The following is an 18,771-nucleotide window of genomic DNA, read 5'->3' as shown; positions in this document are numbered from 1 at the left end:
AGGGGTCTTTGATCTATATTACATAACTCTATTTAATGTTACTTTTGCAATTAAGCTGCTATAATCCATCTTTACAACGCGTTTGGGGTTTTCTCTGATGATCCTTACTGATTTCACAGCTCTTCTAACATCTAATTTGGCTTCTTTCATCCGTTTTATGTCACCACCACCTACTTCTTAGAATCAGAATCTAAAGTATGAAGTACAACCTACATGTGTACCCCACACCCCACTCCCGAACCCACATACCCATCCAACTCCCACTAGACCAGCCCAGGCTTGGAGAGCACTGCGTCAGTGTAATGATACCTACTCTGCCCATATTTTGTGCATTCTCATGTTATTTCGCAGTTTTTTTTTATATCCATTTATCTTGGACTTGGTGGTTATTGCTTAAAAAAAAAGGTTGCGCCAAACTCCAGTTTTCAATACTCGCATTCACGCCTGCTCTAAACCGTGGCGTTCGTTGCATTAGCAGCACCTGTTACATTCTGTACTCTATCCATCAATTCTGTGAATATTCTAAAAGCACCGTGTCTCTGAATACATTTTTCTACATGTAGCTCCACCTCGCTTTCTGTACCCTTTCCGCCATCTTGAACATGGCGCGTTAACATATTCGTTGCCTTTATGATTATGGACAGAGCTCTTCTCATTCTTTGCTTCCCCCTATACAGAATGAAGCTTTCAGGAAGCAGGCGGAAGAAGCTCTGGACATCGCCCTGGATGACCCGGACGCCAATGCGGCTGCAGCTAAAATCCAGGCTGGTTTCCGTGGTCACATGACAAGGAAGAAGATGAAAAGTGGAGATAAAGACATAAAACACAAAGAGGGTAAAGAAGGCACCAGCGCACAGGGGGAGCATGAAGGGGATTAGACCAGGATTATATGAGGTCAGTATCTGTGGGATCTATGTACTCTAGGTAATGCAGATTCATGTGATGCCTGGTAGCCATGTTTGATCCTACAACCCAGACTTTACAGGGTATAATGAGTGTTTAGTAGCCATAACCACTTTAGGGAATTGTCAGTGGAACCAAACTGCAATACCAGGTACAACCTATGAACAAGTGTGGCACTGTTTGTGGAAGGGTTGTGTCAAGATATAGGGGTTTTACCTATCCACAGTATAGAGGATACTTATACGATTGGTTGGGGTCCAACCATTAGGAGACCGAGGGTCTCGAAGGACGCTGTGTGATTGGATTGGAGCATGCACATGCACACCACTGCTCCATTCATTTCTCGGACAGGATAGAGGATTGCCAATATCTTGTACTCAACAATTTCCGCATCAGTCATCGAAAATAATAGAGTGGTGAAGTCCATATTCATCCTCCGCACCATTCATGCGTGGACCTTCAAGACCCATGTTCTCCAAGCGGTTGGAGATAGCTTTATATCTTGGCACAACCCCCTAAAAGGGGTATTCCAGGATTTTAACAACTGATGGCCTATCCTCAGGATAGGTCATCGGTTGTTGTTCGTTGGGGGCCTGCTACTTGGGATCCACGCTGATCACCTAATTAAATGTCCAACCCTGCCCACAATGAGGAACGGGAAGTGTAATCGGAGGCAGTGCTCCCATTGATCCAAGCTGGCTAGTACACTTCCTCTCCAGATCACCTATGATGACATGTCAGTGCAGCGCGCCAAATAATCAGCTCATCGGCGTGGATCCTGAGCGTCAGGCCCCAATGATCAACAGCTGATGATCTATCCTAAGGATAGGTCATCAGTAGTTAAAGTCCCGGAAAACTCCTTTAAGTTATCCTATGCCACAGACCAAAGTTTTTAGTAACGTTGAAAATATGGGGTTACTATCGTAATCTACATGGCAATTTCTGTTTACGGTAAAATAATACTTTACCGCAATCTCAGTATTTCATTATAAAGGAGTTCCTAACACAATCGGAATTTTTCCAATCCTCGCCCACAAACTTTTCCTTCACAGGGGTTTTTGAGGACATGTGAGCACCATGTAGCCCCAGCCTGCTTACACAACCATACCATCACTTCAGAACTCATGGTTTGCAAAACCGGGTCTGTCAGGCTGTTCTGTACCCGCAGTAAGCATCAGGTTAATGGATACTGGATTAGTGGATGCCAGATTACAGGCACCTTACTATAAAAACATAGACACAAATAATTGCCCTAATTGCCCCACACAAAGACTTCCTTGCCATATATATGTGCTATAATAATCTTTTCCTCTCTAGGCCACTATATCTCTAATCTCTGTGCTTTACTATGGATTAATGCAGTCATTTCAGTCTTCACCTGTAGTCAGTCCTGTCCATTGCTCAGAGCAGCTGTACCGTGCAACCTGCAATTGTGTGGGCTGGACAGAGAAATGTGCGCGACGCTCTGCAAAGTAAGTCCTGCTGTGACCAGATGCAAAGATTAGAACCGCTGTAACGAGCACTCGGCAGCGGGAGACCAGAGCGTAAAAACCTCTAATTACTAATAAATGTTTATACGGGGCTGCCTGAGCGCGGTCACTCCACTCTGATTTAGTGGGGCCTATTTACTATTGAAAAGTTAACAATTTGCACCCAAAAACTGTCAGACATGTTTTGCAACACATTTACTATGTATTATAGACAGTTTCGGATATATTTTTCACTGTGCCTGACAAAGGGGCGTTCCATCATAGAAAAGGAAGCGTGGCCTAAATGTGACACTATGTGCCAACAAATGGCACAATTGTTGTTGTAACCTAAACGTGGTATAAAGCTAGACTAGATAGCCTTAAAATTCAACAGCATACACTGGCACATTTTAGGACTGTCTAGTCTACATCTGCACTGTCTAAGGCCGCCGGCACACAGCAGAGCCGGATTCCTCATGCAGGAGCCCGCAACAGAATCCGACCCTGGCAGCAGCAGTGCCCTCGTCTAATGTTAATTACAGGACGGGCCGTGGGTCGGACGGCTTCTATTGACTTCAATGTAAGCTGTCCATGCAGAGACCGCACAAAAATGAAGAATGCTGCAATTTTTCCTCCACTCATGGAAATTGCAATTGGTTTCCAAAAGTGTGCAGGAAAAAGCGCTTTTCCATAGCATGCTATGGACGGTATTTGCTGCAGATCTGCAGTGCAGTTGCCCGCCGCAGAATCCGCAGCAAAATCAGTGTTTCCCAACTTTTTCAGCCTTGGAGCACCCTTGGGTGTATGGTCAGGGTGTGGCTTGGGGTGGGGCTTATCACGACATATTATCTTTTATATGTCGGGCAGCCGGCGACCTCTAGTGATTGCAGCGCCGCAGGCAACTTCCGCATCACCTGACCAGCGGCGCTGCACTCACTACAGGCCGCCGGGCTCCCAGTGAAGGAGGCGCCGAGTTGCGAAGACTTCGGAAGTGAGAAGGAGCATGGTATCTCCTGAAATCAGCTTGGGAAGCACAGCTGATTTCGATAGTAATTCCATACCGATGGTGTGCCTTTTGCAGAAATACTGCTGATTTTCTGTGAAAAATCTGCAGCATTTACGCTCTGTGTAAACATACACTAAGGCTGGGTCCATACGGGGCTGATTTGCTGCAGAATGTCCACAGCGGAAGGTCTGCCTTAAAACCCGCATCATATGGTGTGCGTTTTATCGCGTATCTATGTGTGGAATTCACCCCTCATTGAGAATTAAATTTGGCACCGCATGTCAATTTGCGCAGCTTGTGGACGAGATTTTCAATATCTCATCAACTTTACTGCTACTGTAAATGCAGCAGAATTTACAACTGTAGACTCTGCCGAAATTACTAATTACTTACAATTAATTGGAAACTTTTGTTTGCAGTGTCCGACAAAGGGGCATTCATTCTTGCCAATATAGCATCAAAAAATGTAGAGTTTTTGAATAAATGAAGCCACCGAATAGGTGGTAGAAAGTTAGAGCCCTTTTAAACGGGAAGACCTGTCGGGAGGAGAAATTCTGCGGCAAATCAGCCCCATGTGGACCCAGCCTACCGGGATTTTTTTAGGCAAACGGTTTATGGCCGCACTGACAGCACACCATCCCGTAGCATAAAGCTCTAAGCGTCACTCCTGCGATCAGCACGGCACTGCTGGATGGCATGTGTGTACCTGGACTCCTCCGCCCTGCTCCCCTACTCCCACACACCTCTGAGTATCAGAGGAACCAAGGAGGAGAGGTCAGTGGAGGTGAAATCTGGGTGCATATACTGCCATCAGTGCGTCCCACATCAGCGGCGTGCTGATCACATAAGTGGCGCTTAGGTGATAGTGCGGCCGAGAGCCCTCCCTGCTAATTTTGCTAAAAAAGGCCAGTGGGAAGGGGGTTAATATCAAAACAATTTTTTTAAGCAGTAATAAATTGAAAAAGCTAAGTGATTCCCAGCCTGGATTAAATATCAGACAGTATTAGTTAATAAGCCCCACTGTGTTGTATCGTGTTTTTATACGTGATTTTCACAAAATTGTTGCAAATCGTCAGTTTCTGTAAATTCAGCAATTCAAGTATCCTTGTCACCAAAAAATGCACCAAAAAGCTTATGACAAAAATTAGCGCCACTTTCTGCTGACACTCTCTTGTAATAATGCTTCATAAGTGTGCCGGAAAAACAGATAGAAGCTCGCAACTCCCACATATGGGAAAGAAAAAAATAGACGAGTTTATCAGATCTGTTTCTTCTTTTTGGTGTAAACTATTTGCAAATTTGACTAAAACTCTGTGCGCCTTAATTCTGGCGCCGTTTTAGACACGAATCTGTCGTCAACACAATCATAAGTACGAGCCGGTGTCTTCTGCAAATAGATTATGATTTACATATAATAAAGTTGTACAACTTTCTGATGGACTTTTGCTTTAACTCCTCACCATTTTTAAACTCTACTTACTTCAATTAATTGGAACCTCTTCACAAAACGAGAGGCATACCTCTTTAGATATAAGGTGCATCCCGCCACCTCTGTGCGCCTACGCAGAAATCTGCGGCAGATACGACCTCATGTACATTTCCGGTATAATTTACATCAGTTTCTGGCGTAAATTATACATAAACGTGTTGGCCTATGGCAGCTATACTCCCTCCTGACAAACTATGTCTCCTTATTCAGGTAAGTGGTGGACGGCGACGCAAACCGCACCAAGTTGCAAAATTTATGCACAAGCAAGCCTTGCACACAATGTTGCAACTCTTTTATGCCAGAAAGTGACGTAAAATGTTTTAGAAATGTCCCTCTGTGTTTTAAGGTACTTGTCTACACTTTTGTTTGCAGTGTCCGACAAAGGGGCATTCATTCTTACCGATATTGCATCAAAAAAATGTAGAGTTTTTGAATAAACGAAGCCACCGAATAGGTGGTAAAGAGTTAGAGCCCTTTTAAACAGGAAGACCCTAATGCTCCTAACAGGTCATCTCAGCGAATCGTTCCTGTGCTTTTACATAGGAATGATCATCGCTCAGTGAATGGAAGCGGAGTGGGGTCGTTCTGGCTCTTCCACATCCATTCACAATAAACAGGCAGTCGATCACAAGTGAATGACTGCCTGTTTACACAGCCGATCTGTCATTCAGTTACCCGAACGACATACAAGAAGTGAGGGAATTCTCTTATCATTTAGTCAGATCTTACATTTACACTGAACGATTTATCGGCCCGTGAAAAAGGACTATTAGACTACACAGTCTGAAGATTCAACAGATTTATCACTAAGCAGATCTACTGCGATTAATCTTGCGTATTTTAAGACTGTGAAGTCTAAGTTTGCACCCTCTAACTATCAGACAGCATTAGTAAAGGACGTTTTACACGCAACGATTATCGCTCAAAATTTGGCACTATTCGTTCAATTGGCATCTAGTGCTGGTTTTTAGCTGGCAGAAAAACCATCGTTTAATAGCTCAAAATTCGTTCCGTTTGAATGGAATTTTGAGCGGCTTTTGAGCGACTGTACAATGGGTTTTGTTTGCCTTGCATACATAATGAGTACACTGTTTACTCATTATGTACTCTGCTGGGAGGAGACAATGGAATCCAGAAAACCATCACATAAACACGCACGCAGCTGTGCAAACAACTCGTTCCATCGTTGTTTAAGCAATAATCGTTGCGCAAAAAAGGGCCTTTAATCTGTGACTTTGAAGAAAGCCTTAGGCCAGTTCCACATGGTTTAATTTAGGCAGGTGAGACATGAACATAAATGCGTCTGTAATGTGAACGAGCGTCCCTGCTTGATCACGGGTGTCCTGCTCCAAACTCCAAACAGGAAACTATGTTACTCGGAGTTTGGGTCTGGCGATCCGCGGTCAGGCTGGGACACGTATCCATATCATAGGCGCATTATTGTGGTCTGAATACGTTCATGTCTCACCGGCCTAACGAAGAGCTTACAATGCTTTATCATCATCTCATAGAGCTGGACAACCCCTTTAAATTCTATAAAATTAGCCAACATTCATAGGGCACATCTTATGCTTAAATCACCATGACTACGAAACAGTACGCCAGCCGATCAACTCCCGACAGGCACCTCCGTCACATCGCTCAATGTTTCCGACTCCCAACTGGGATTTATATATAGTCGTATATATATATAAAAGTCTAAAAGAAAATAAATACCATAAACACATCAAAAACGGCATTTAGCTTTAAAAATAACAAATCACATAGAGCAGAGGGAGACATTGTTTTAAAACAGGAGGGACAGCTGGTGGAAGGGAAAGAGGTGGAGGAACAGAGGGCAGAAATACCCTGGCACAAGAGGAGATGAATCCTACCGGCCCACTACAAAGGCCAAACTATTAGGCAGTCTCAAAATGAAAGGGAGATAGAAATGACTTAAAGAGTAAGGGTCCATTTAGACACAACGATTATCGCTCAAAATTCGCTCAAAATCCGTCTTTTGAGCGATAATTGTTGTGTCTAACTGCCCTGACATCGCGCCGTTTTCGTTAAGCTGTCACTCATCATTGTCTGTCTTTCAGCATGCTGAAATACAAGGATGAGCCTTATCAGGGATTCACAGCGGGATACAGCTGATACTATTGTTTCAGCTGTATCCGCCTCCCTGATGACAGGCTGGATATGAAGAACAGAGCGGTCCAGCTGTGTTCTCCATTCCCCACTCGGAGCGCTCGGCTGTATTACAGCCGGGCGCTCCGAGCAGAGAATGGCTGGATGCAGAAGACAAGCGTGGGCTACCCCTCTTGTCTTCTGCATCCTTCGCTCGGAGCGCTCAGCTGTATAACAGCCGGGCGCTCAGAGCGGGGAACAGCTGGATGCAGAAGACAAGCGGCCCCGCTCGGAGAGCAAGCTGATTGCTCAACGTTTGAGCAATCACCTTGCGCTGTGAATGACACAACAATTATCGCTCTAATGACATTGTTGTGTCTAAAATAGACCTTAAGGCTGTACTCACATGGACAATTGCGACTACAGTCTGTTGAAAACGGTCCAATTTCTCATGTGATTTTCTTGCGATTTTCATGCTTTTTTGAGATTTCTAATCATTTTCCAAGCATGTTAAAAAAAAATAAAAAATCACACAAATATACAGACTCTGCATTTTCTGGTTCTCTTCATTTTCTTTCTGGTTAAATGCGTTAAAAATCATACATGTGCAATCAGTTTTTGTTTTTTTCTTAACGTACCCTTTGACTTGAATTGGCAATTTACGACAGAAAATCAGACAAAAATAGGACATGCTGTATTTATTTTTACTCTGACTGTACGTCCAAACATACAGCGCCCATGTGAATATCCCCATTCGAATCAATGTGTTGATCTGTGGAGGTCCAGTTGCCCTGCTGATTGCTCAAATGAAGGGGCTGCAGTGCCCACCCGAGCTTTGTGCTCCTTTGGGGAACTTTCCTGCCTGTTGACAGCAAAGATGGACACATACAATAGATGTCTTTAGATGCCAAGTGGAGCTGACAGGCATTGATGGCAGCCAAAGGCGTACGGCACTCCGGTGAGCGCTGCAACCCCTTTATTTGAGCGACCAAACTGATCAAAACCTATGACATTTCGCTCTGACGTGCCAAACGTTTTTACAAAGTGCAGTTCTTTTTTAAAGGAGTACAAATGAGATGACTGTAAAGCTATCCGAAAGTACCCAGTCAGTGTGGACTCTCCCCGATCGGTTGGGTGCACTGACACACTGTAACAGCATCGCAGCTGTGTGAGAAGTATTAGGTCACGACATGCTTTGAGAATATAGATGTAAATGATATTTCTATTCACTGGTAGCAAACAGAGATCTTGAAAATAGCACGGAACTGAAACAATAGAACCCGTATCTTAGTACTTGCTGGGGATGATCTGCCTGCAGGTATTATGCACACGGCGCCTCCCGGCACTTCGTACTTGTTCCATATTCTTTTTGTCAGAATTACTCTACGAATACGTAAAACCGATAACTGGAGACTTATTTCTTCCTGTCTGGCTGGCTGCCAAAGTATTGTCTCCTACTAGACAGTAATGAGGGAGTCATGACAGACATATGCTGCCGTGAGTGTTTACAACGAGGAGGCTCGACAGCGCTCACTGGCATCTGCATCTGTCTGCGCTCACATCTCTGCATTTACATCTACAGCCGGGATGAGTTACATTGCAAGAACTGCGTCCGGACTTCAATGAATCTGCACAAAAATAGAAAAAATGCTGCGTTTTTTTTCCCCCCTCCGATTCGATTCTGCGAGTGTGCAGAAAGAAACAATTTTCCATTGCATACTATGAATGGTATTTGTGCAGACGCCTGACCGCGTGACCTGCAATGCAATGTGCAGGCGACCTAAATCTAAAACTTCTCACAGCTGAGGGTTTGTTACAATGTATCAGGATTGTTTAGAATGGAGACAATGTAACAAACTTTCATTTGTGAGAAGCGTTAGGTCAAGTGTTTAGCTTCTGAATATATACATGATATGTTTCAAATCACTGGCAGCAAGCAGAGATGTTGCTTGATGTCAGTAAGTAAAAACATTTTTAGTTATGTCCAGGGAGTAACAAACCCGTCTTGATCTAATATTTTTTTACATTTAAGGGCGGCTTCATGCGGGTGTATGTGTTATTGCGCACACCTCAGTGTAATGTATGGGGCCTTTTCGCACACGTATTGGTGTATTTTACTGTTCTTTTTGCACACGCAGGACATGGTCAGTTGCGCTGCAGACAGACACCCCAATTTAAATAACTATTTAGCCTAATGCGTTCTAGAGGTGTTCTTCTTTTCATAGAGTTGCGCATCTGTGCATCTACCGCAGACTTCTAAGGGGACCCTTGATGCACAAATGGCCTTTGGGGCCATTTTTTTCACTTACAGCACCGCTCTAGGCATGACTACTTGATGCACACATTAGTAAGCATCATTAGTCTAAGCCACTACTCCTGCTTCCACAGCCTATGAGTTTGCACGATCTGGAGGCTCAAGTACAGTAAATGTGGACTGATATGCCATGGGATACCACACGGAACATGTATGCCTCCATGCCCGCCCATATCACATCTTGTATCCAAGCTAGAGGCTGAACAACAGGGTACTAGAGCCTCCATGCCCGCCCATATCACATCTTGTATCCAAGCTAGAGGTGGTACAACAGGGTACTAGACCCTCCGTGCCCGCCCATATCACATCTTGTATCCAAGCTAGAGGCGGTACAACAGGGTACTAGAGCCTCCATGCCTACCCATATCACATCTTGTATCCAAGCTAGAGGCAATACAACAAGGTACTAGAGCCTCCATGCCTACCCATATCACATCTTGTATCCAAGCTAGAGGCAATACAACAAGGTACTAGAGCCTCCATGCCTACCCATATTACATCTTGTATCCAAGCTAGAGGCAGTACAACAGGGTACTAGAGCCTCCATGCCCACCCATATCACATCTTGTATCCAAGCTAGAGGCAATACAACAAGGTACTAGAGCCTCCATGCCTACCCATATCACATCTTGTATCCAAGCTAGAGGCAATACAACAAGGTACTAGAGCCTCCATGCCTACCCATATTACATCTTGTATCCAAGCTAGAGGCAGTACAACAGGGTACTAGAGCCTCCATGCCCACCCATATCACATCTTGTATCCAAGCTAGAGGCAATACAACAGGGTACTAGAGCCTCCATGCCTGCCTGTATCACATCTTGTATCCAAGCTAGAGGCGGGACAACAGGGTACTAGAGCCTCCATGCCCACCCATATCACATCTTGTATCCAAGCTAGAGGCAATACAACAGGGTACTAGAGCCTCCATGCCTGCCTGTATCACATCTTGTATCCAAGCTAGAGGCAGTACAACAGGGTACTAGAGCCTCCATGCCCACCCATATCACATCTTGTATCCAAGCTAGAGGCAATACAACAGGGTACTAGAGCCTCCATGCCTGCCTGTATCACATCTTGTATCCAAGCTAGGGGTGGTACAACAGGGTACTAGAGCCTCCATGCCTGCCTGTATCACATCTTGCATCCAAGCTAGTGGCGATATAACAGGGTACCAGAGCCTCCATGCCCACCTGTATCACATCTTGTATCCAAGCTAGAGGCGATACATCATGGTACTAGAGCCTCCATGCCTACCTATATCGCATCTTGTATCCAAGTTAGAGGCGGTACAACAGGGTACTAGAGCCTCCATGCCTGACCGTATCACATCTTGTATCCAAGTTAGAGGCGGTACAACAGGGTACTAGAGCCTCTGTGCCTCGTATCACATCTTGTATCCAAGCTAGAGGCGATACATCATGGTACTAGAGCCTCCATGCCTACCTGTATCACAACTTGTATCCAAGCTAGAGGTGGTACAACAGGGTACTAGAACCTCCATTCCTACCTGTATCTTATCTTGTATCCAAGCTAGAGGTGATACAACAAGGTACTAGAGCCTCCATTCAAGGGGTCAGTTTTCCGCAATAAATGATCTTTTGTAATCTCTTATATCAGTGTTACAATCACACAGAGGAACGTTCATTCCAACAACTCCTTGTAGCTGCTTAATTGTTTTTTACAGTAAGTGTAATATCAGAGCCCCTAAATATATGCATACACCAGACCCCCTAACTTAATTCAGACCCCAGATTAGGCTATGTACGTACCCCTCTTGTTCCTAGCTCTTGTTCAGCAGTGGGTGCCGCTGCACTGAGTCCTGATGCCATCCAGCGTCAGAATGTTGTTACTTACTCCCAACACTGGATGGAGCCAAACAGAAGCCAGGAGTGCGGAGGGGAGAAGGGGAGGTATGCAGACCATTACTGAGAGGGGGGGTATGCAGACCATTACTGAGAGGGGAGGTATGCAGACCATTACTGATTGGATTATTCCAAAAGAACAAGGTCGATTTATCCTGATTTATGTTTCAAAGTAGAGAGGGTACAGCAGGGGCGTGGGCAAGTGCCCAGTAACTGCTCTACTGGCACAAGTTTGTCGTCTGACAGAAAGCAGAAATCTTGAAAATGGAGAGAAACTTAACCCCAAACACCCAAGTTTATAAAGTAGTTTGGGCCAGTTTTAGCCGTAAACCATGTTTAAACATTGCCACAAATCAAGATATACGCAAAAATGTACACAAAACGTTTAGTATTTTTGTTCCAATCATCAAAATTTGAATATGACATTGAAAACTCGGCGTGCTTTTCCAAGAGTGGCCGTGGTCAACAATGTTTAGATTTATTAATACTAAAGCTAGATAATGGCGCCAATCCATATCTCGTCATAGCAGATGTAGATTTATTTTTTTTGCTTCAGGACAGGTGAGAAGGCACCAAAGTTATTAAAAGCAGTGTGCCTTTTAAAAATTCGGCGCAGTTCACATCAAGAAACTTTTTTTTTTAAACTGGTCTTTGAAATGCCAGTCTTAAAGGAACACAGCATGTCATTTTATTTAAAGGTCAAATCAGTTTTTGTTTTTCACAGATGAGCAAATGAAAAAAAATAGTTTTGTTAGTTATCATTTTCTGCCAGCAGGGGGTACTAATCTAGAAATACAGTCCAGACAAGCACTATAAACTATATATATATTCATGCTCCTTCACCATACATGGTATGCGCCTCCTGACTTGTTGTCCTCCTTTCTGGAGTGCTGATTGGATACAAGGGAACCCCATTCTACCCATAAGTGGAGATTGTACTATAGTTGTTTGTGGAATATACTTAATATGTAATAAATACATGGGGATACCGCTTTACATTTTTTAAATAACCCTTTGGACAATATGGCTCTCGGACCAGATAAAGTTGTTTCCCCCTAACATAGAGTACAATGTGTGCAAGTTCACAACCTAGAAAGCTCCAGCATAGGAGATAGTCAGGGCCCAGCCACACTGTCTTCTGCACCAGCCGTTTCGCGTACGGAGTGCAGCTGAGTTTCTTGGCCTCACCGCGGGACTCCGAATGCGAACAAGGAGCATCACATGCACGCATGATGCTCCAAGTTCAGGTCCGTCGAGCTGCGGTTAGGCGCGGGCCATTAGCTGGCATCCCTACTTTCCCATGCCCTCGGACCGCCACCCAGGTAAACAAAAAAAAAACACCAATTAACAAAAACTTTTAAAGGCTATGTTTACCTTTTGGGGGCAATTTTATTTTCACGTTAAATCTATGTATTTTGGGCTTACTGTTAGGTCGTGTATAAGTACCCTGAGTCTCAGTAGGAGATCCGTCAGTGTCCTGGAATGGCAACTTAGTTGTTCTACTGCTGCACTACTGATCAGTGCATTTATGACCACAACAAAGAAACTTTGCTGTAGCCATAAATTAGAAGAAAATGCAGGAGAGGAGAAAATGGAGGGAAACCAAGCTGTCAGTCCAGCATATTGACAGATCTCCTACTGAGACTTAAAGGCATTGTCCACTTGTAAACTATTTATGCCCTATCCTTAAGAGAGGTCATCCACAGTAGATTGGTGAGGGTCAGTCGCGTAAGACCAACATGCTGGTGTACTGAGTTAATTTCTGCAGGAAGCAGACAGCTCCGTTCTAACTGCAGTGGCCAGGCTTGGTATTGCAGGCCCAAGTTCCCATTCAATTCAATAAGAACTTGGCCTGCAATACCAAGCCTGGCTAATGCACTTGGAACAAAGCTGTCTGCTTCCTACCAAAATCTGCTCAGTGCAGGAGTCAACCGGCCTGGCAAACAGTGTATCAGCTGGGGTCCTGGATGCAGATCCCCACCAATCTACTATTGATGACTTGACCCGAATAATTTTCAACAATCCCTTTAAATTAAACTGCAGTGTCTATATACAGTGATATGTGGAAGCTGCACAAGACAAACGGTGCAACATTTTTAACTAAACCCTATTGAAAAAATGATTGTCAGCCCAAAATACGAGTGAAGAAATATTTAACCCCTATAGATATCCATCACCTTTAAATTAATTCTTTCGGAAACACAAAATGACTGATATTAAAAAAGTTACACATTCCCTTTAATAAATATGGACCAAAGTCTATTACAAAGTTGTAGAACTTGCTGTTACGCCCTTTAATGCCCACGCCCCCCTCCTTATACAGATGTCTTCTTTCCGGTCTCCTTATGAGCAGACCAGTTGCCCCCCTGCTATATAATTACCTTCAAGACACATATAATGTAACTGTTTTATCTAAAATTAGCAGCATCATAATAGTCGATTAACAGGCTGCGCTGTCACTGGGAGCCGTCTCTTCTCTCTAATGGCTCCGATGTCCCAGTTTTGTGCTGATTCTAACGAGGTCATTAATTATCATGGAATTTCTGCGCTTCCCAAGTGGTTGGAAATTCCACTTCCAAATTTAGGTTCTCCCTTAGCAACATCATTTAATTGCTTGTTTCCAAGCAGGTTCTTATTCCACAGAGCGTAGACGCAGCAACCTGATCACATCTGCTGGAATAACACCTGCTGTCTATTACTCACTTATATCGTTACACTCTTACTCTAGATGTATATTCTCTACTCCCTCCTGTACACTTTAAAGGGGGGCTGTCAGCAGTTTTTCGGCTCTGATTGAATGCAGTAGTGCTCTCCTGGTTGGGCGCTGCAGCTGTCAATAGTACAAGGCTATGGATATACAAGTCTGTAGTGACTTCTAATATTCCAGGTAGTTGAGCACTATGTGTATCCATAAGGGCTTATTTAGACGACCGTATATCAGCTCGGTTTTCATGCCGAGCCGATATACAGTGTCTTTGTCTGCGGGGGGGGGGGGGGGGTGTAGAATGGAAGAGCCAAGAGCAGGAACTGAGCTCCTGTCCCTTTCCCGCCCCTCGCTACTCTTTGCAATAGGAGAGGTGGGACGGGGGCGGAGCTAAGCGCCGAGACTTAGCTCCACCCCAGTCTCGCCACCTCCTATTGCAAATAGTGGCAAGGGGCGGGGAGGGGGCGGGAGCTCAGTTCCTGCTCCTGGCTCTTCCAACACCCCCACACCCCCTGCAGACAAGGACACCGTATATCAGCTCGGCGTGAAAACCGAGCCGATATACGGTCGTCTAAATAAGCTCTAAATTAGGTGTTCGCCACTATTTTGGGTTCTTAACCTCAATAGATTCAAAATCATTTGCTGATTTAAGGGGTAATCTAGTTCTACACTATCCTCAGAAGAAGTAGTCAGTATTTGATCAGTGGGGGCCTGTCACTCAGGATCCCCACCGATCAGCTGATTGAAGTATAATTGGTGCTCAGGTGAAGGCGCGCCACTTCAGTCCATATCAGGCATAGTGGCTGTGTCTGGTATTGCAGCTCAATTCCATTCATTTGAAAGGGACTGAGCCACCATGTGACTGATGAATATGAGGTCACAGCCTCCTTAGACAGCTAAGTGGTGGACCCTGACGATGGGTAATCAGTAGTTATGGGGCTTTTTACATGGGCCGATAAATTGTTCAGATTCCCACATCCAGCAGGGATCTGAACGATTATCGAAAAGTGTGAATGCACGAACCGACTGATCGATGAGCGAGAAATCATTCGCTTCTCATTTACATGCAGAAAACTGAACGAGGGATCGGCCTGTGTAAACAGGTAGTCGTTCATTTAAGAACAACTGTCTGTTTATTGTGAATGGAGGCAGGCAGGCTGGAAAGATCCCCGGTCCACTCCATTTCAAAAAGCACAGGAACGATTATCGATGGGGCGACCTGACAAGCATCTGTGGCTGGGTATTAGTGTTTCTTGACTCCACCGGAAGCTAGGGGTTTGACAGGAGGAATGCCCCTTTCACACCCCTAGCTCCCTATTGGGCCGCTGCAGCACAGTGCAGGGAGGGCGACGGGAAAGTGGCTCTGGCACCCCTGCACCACTCCCTCAGTGTCAGCTGTTGCCCTCCAGACTCCGTGTCCCCCTCCCTCCCTCCCTTCCTCAGTGACAGTCAGGGCCGCAGCTCCCCCACTCCCTGTGTGTCGCGGAGCGCTGCACAGTGAAGGGAGGGCGACGGGAAAGCGTCTCTGTCACCCCCGCCACTACAGAATGCTAACAGCCGCCCGGGAAATCCGATGTGCCGCCGCTCCCTCACTGTCCGGATATGCAGGGCATTCCAACGCCACCTAAGGCGCTGTTAGTGAGTGCCAGGACTTGACAGGGAGGAGTGGCCGGCCAGTCAAAAACACTGTATCTTGTCGCCACCCACTTTTCCGGTGGCGTCAAGATATACTAATACCCTGTGGCTGACAAGTTGTCTCGTGTAAAAAGGCACTTAGTCTCAGCAAACGCCTTCATAGAGGGTCAGAGCTCTATTTTTTCAGATGAAGAGCTCCAAATGCCCTGTGTACACACAGAGTTACATGATAAAATTCTGTCCACCTGCAGCCACCACTAGGGGGAGTTTAGCTGCTCAGTGCATGCTTGTTATACATTGAATTCAAGCAGTATGAAGTAAGCTCCTCATCTTTCTCTCGTGGCGGCTGTTTGCTGCCAGAATTCTATTATATTTCTCTATGCAGGGAATTTGGAGCAGTGTATATAACAAAAAAAACTTCAGCCCCATAAATATATATTAAGTAATTAATAGTTGCAGAATTTGGGATCCAAAAGCAATCTAATCAGAAAATGTACAATGAGTTGAAGCTTATATCTATAGCTATATCTCTGTAGGATATCCTCATATGATGAGCTGCTGGAGGGTCTTGAGGACTGGAGTTAGGAAACACTGCTGTTGATCTGCTCTTTTTGGCTTGACACTCAGGACACCTTCAGCAAGCAGGCTTTCTACTGTTGATGACTCTAGATATAGTTTGTTTTTATTTAAATAATGGCTTGTATATTAAAGAGATTGTCCCACTATCAAAAACAATTCTAGTGGCTGAGTGTGGCATAAAATAAAATACTCACCTGTCTTCAGCCCCCCAGGAAACAGCTGAGCAGTTCTGGTGGCTCCGATTCCCGTCCAGCAGAAGTCAAGTGATTGCTGCAGCCAATCATAGGCTGTGATGCCACCATCCCGAACTCCTGGCATCATGGCGCCCAGGATGTGAATGCTGATGCCAGAACTTCGAATAATGGCATTGCCGCCGGTGATTGGCTGCGGTAATCACTTGACTTGCACAGGTCGGGAGCCGGGGCCATTGTTTCCAGGGGGCCTGAAGACAACACTACACAGCTGTTTCTTTACAGTGCGACAACCCCTTTAAGACCCCCTATTGCCCAAAAATTCTCATTATTATATGATTACCTTACATAGGAGTTTCATATTTTTAAGACTACAAGTTATCCTCTATCCTCAGGATAGTTGCTGATCTGTGGGGGTCTCATTGCTGAGACCCCCGCCGACCTGGAGAACAGGGGTCCACCATGAAGTGAAGAGAACACTGAATAGAGCACTGGATGTTCAAGTGCGTGAATGCTCCATTCCAGAGGCGTAACTTGAAGCTTCTAGGCCCCATGGCAAAACCTGTAACAGGACCCCCAACTATAATGCTTTATTCATAGTACTGGGTTCCCTATATGGAGAAGAGAGGCCTTATGGGCCCCCTAAGGCTCCTGGGCCCGGGTGCAACCGCATCCCCTGCATCCTCTATAGTTATGCCAGTGCTCCATTCACTTTCAATGGGACTGCGGAGATAGCCAAGCAGCAAGTGCTGGGGTGTTTCAGTCAGCTCCATTGAAATGAATGGAGCCCCAAATGTGCATGATGGCCAGCATCCCACTCATTCTGATGTCACTGGGGGTGGAGAAGCAACTCCTACAGTGATAGACAGAAGGGGACACGGACCCTCGTACTCAAAATCAGCAAGGAGGGGCTTTCGGCAGTAAGACACCCACGACCAGCAAGGTATCCCTTATTTTGTAAAAAGGGGATAACTTGAAATCTTGCTACAACCCCTTTTAATGAGCTGAGTTGTAAGGGGGCATTGAGGAGCCACCGCCGATTAACATATCCGTCAGATTATTCTTAGCTATAGCGCCGTATCAGTTGTCACTCAGCTTTTCCATAAATGAATAGAATTAAACCGTTGATCAGAATTTGACAGGAGATGATGGATTTATATGTACAGAATGGGGGGGGGGGGGTGATTTTATGGGGAATGTCTCTTAAAGAACAGTCTTGTTCAGAAATTCAATAAAATAAAGATAATTAGTTTCCATTCATTATTTTTTCCCCATTGCTATTTTTCAGACGACCTGAATAAGACACAACTTGGGCCACAAGCAAGAACTATCTCTGCAGCGAGGTGAACTTTTCACCACCCACGAGGTGCCCTCCTGTAAGCCCCTCCTTCGAGCAGCAGATACCCACCCTCTGGTCACTGGAAGATTGTGTGTGTTGCTTCCCTTTTATGTGTTCACGTTTCTTGAGTTTTGTTCATCTTGATTTTACTTCTCATGACAATTTCAGTCACTATTGAGTGTGACGTGGTGCGCCCTCTACTTGCTTGCTCGCTTTCTTCTGATTCGTGACAGTGTTTGCATGCTCCTCTTAGAATGCAGAATATCTCTTTATTGATGACTCTTTTTCTTCAAGCTGCAATAAAGAAATCTACAAATCCCCCTTCCCCCTCACCCGCCGCTCTGTAATCATGTATTTTGTTATATGATGTTTTCTCAACTTGGAAAAAAAATTAGAATAAAACCCAAAATGGCTCCATCCTACTGTATCTAATTGTGTCATTACCACATCTGCTACAAACAGGTCACATGGGTCCCAGTGTATGATAATCGATAGAACTAGAGGAAAACTCTGCTTACCAGCAACATTATTGCAGCATTTCATAGCATAATTCTACATAAAACTTTAAAGGGGTTCTGACACAAATCAGATTTTTATGCTTTAGCAGCCATTGTTCCCTGGTCTGCATAGTGGACGCAGGGAACCCACGCTTAACCCTTTGCAATCCAATTTTGAATTCAGGGCTTTCTAGGGGGCTTTCTCTTTCTGCCATTATACAATGGCGCCATCTGCTGGCTAGAGCCAGTACTGTGGTATGGGACATGCTGGAGAGGCCTCCGACAACAGAGCGGCCAGTAATCTACAGTAAGAATACCCTGACGGACATCTTCCGACATCGGAGCTGTACAGCCTTCAATAAGAATGTCTTTAGACTTCAGACAGTGGATTGGAGAGGGTTAATGCCATGCTAAAGCATAAAAATCTTATACTTACCTTTTTTCCTGTTGTTGTTGTGCAGCAGGGTCATCTCCCAGCAGGCTCTTCTTCTTCCTCCGACGAGCCGCCCCCCTCCGGGAATCCGCGCATGTGCAGAAGGCAGGTGCCCTCTGACAGGAGTCAGGACGGGCCGCCTCTCCACTGCGCATGCACAGAACTCCGGGGTTCAGTCAGGACGGACGGGCTGCCCACAGCAAGCACTGCTTGTGACATGCTTGCTGTGGGTGGCCCG

At 45.1% G+C, this 18,771-nt stretch overlaps 1 protein-coding gene across 2 annotated transcripts in view; it reads left to right on the top strand.

Moving 5' to 3' along the window:
- The window catches only part of SPA17 (sperm autoantigenic protein 17), a 72,538-nt gene extending 54,518 nt beyond the window's left edge, over window positions 1-18,020 (top strand). For both annotated transcript variants that reach the window (XM_066606671.1, XM_066606670.1), the window contains exons 8-9: window positions 678-894; window positions 17,553-18,020. In XM_066606671.1, the coding sequence (XP_066462768.1) occupies window positions 678-878 (201 nt within the window). In that variant the 3' untranslated portion in view covers window positions 879-894; window positions 17,553-18,020. The remainder of the gene's footprint in view (window positions 1-677; window positions 895-17,552) is intronic.
- Window positions 18,021-18,771: the final 751 nt, after the last annotated feature.

Source organism: Eleutherodactylus coqui, chromosome 6 (genome assembly GCF_035609145.1).
Source record: "Eleutherodactylus coqui strain aEleCoq1 chromosome 6, aEleCoq1.hap1, whole genome shotgun sequence".
Lineage (NCBI taxonomy): Eukaryota > Metazoa > Chordata > Amphibia > Anura > Eleutherodactylidae > Eleutherodactylus > Eleutherodactylus coqui.
This window is presented reverse-complemented; position numbering and strand designations above follow the sequence as displayed.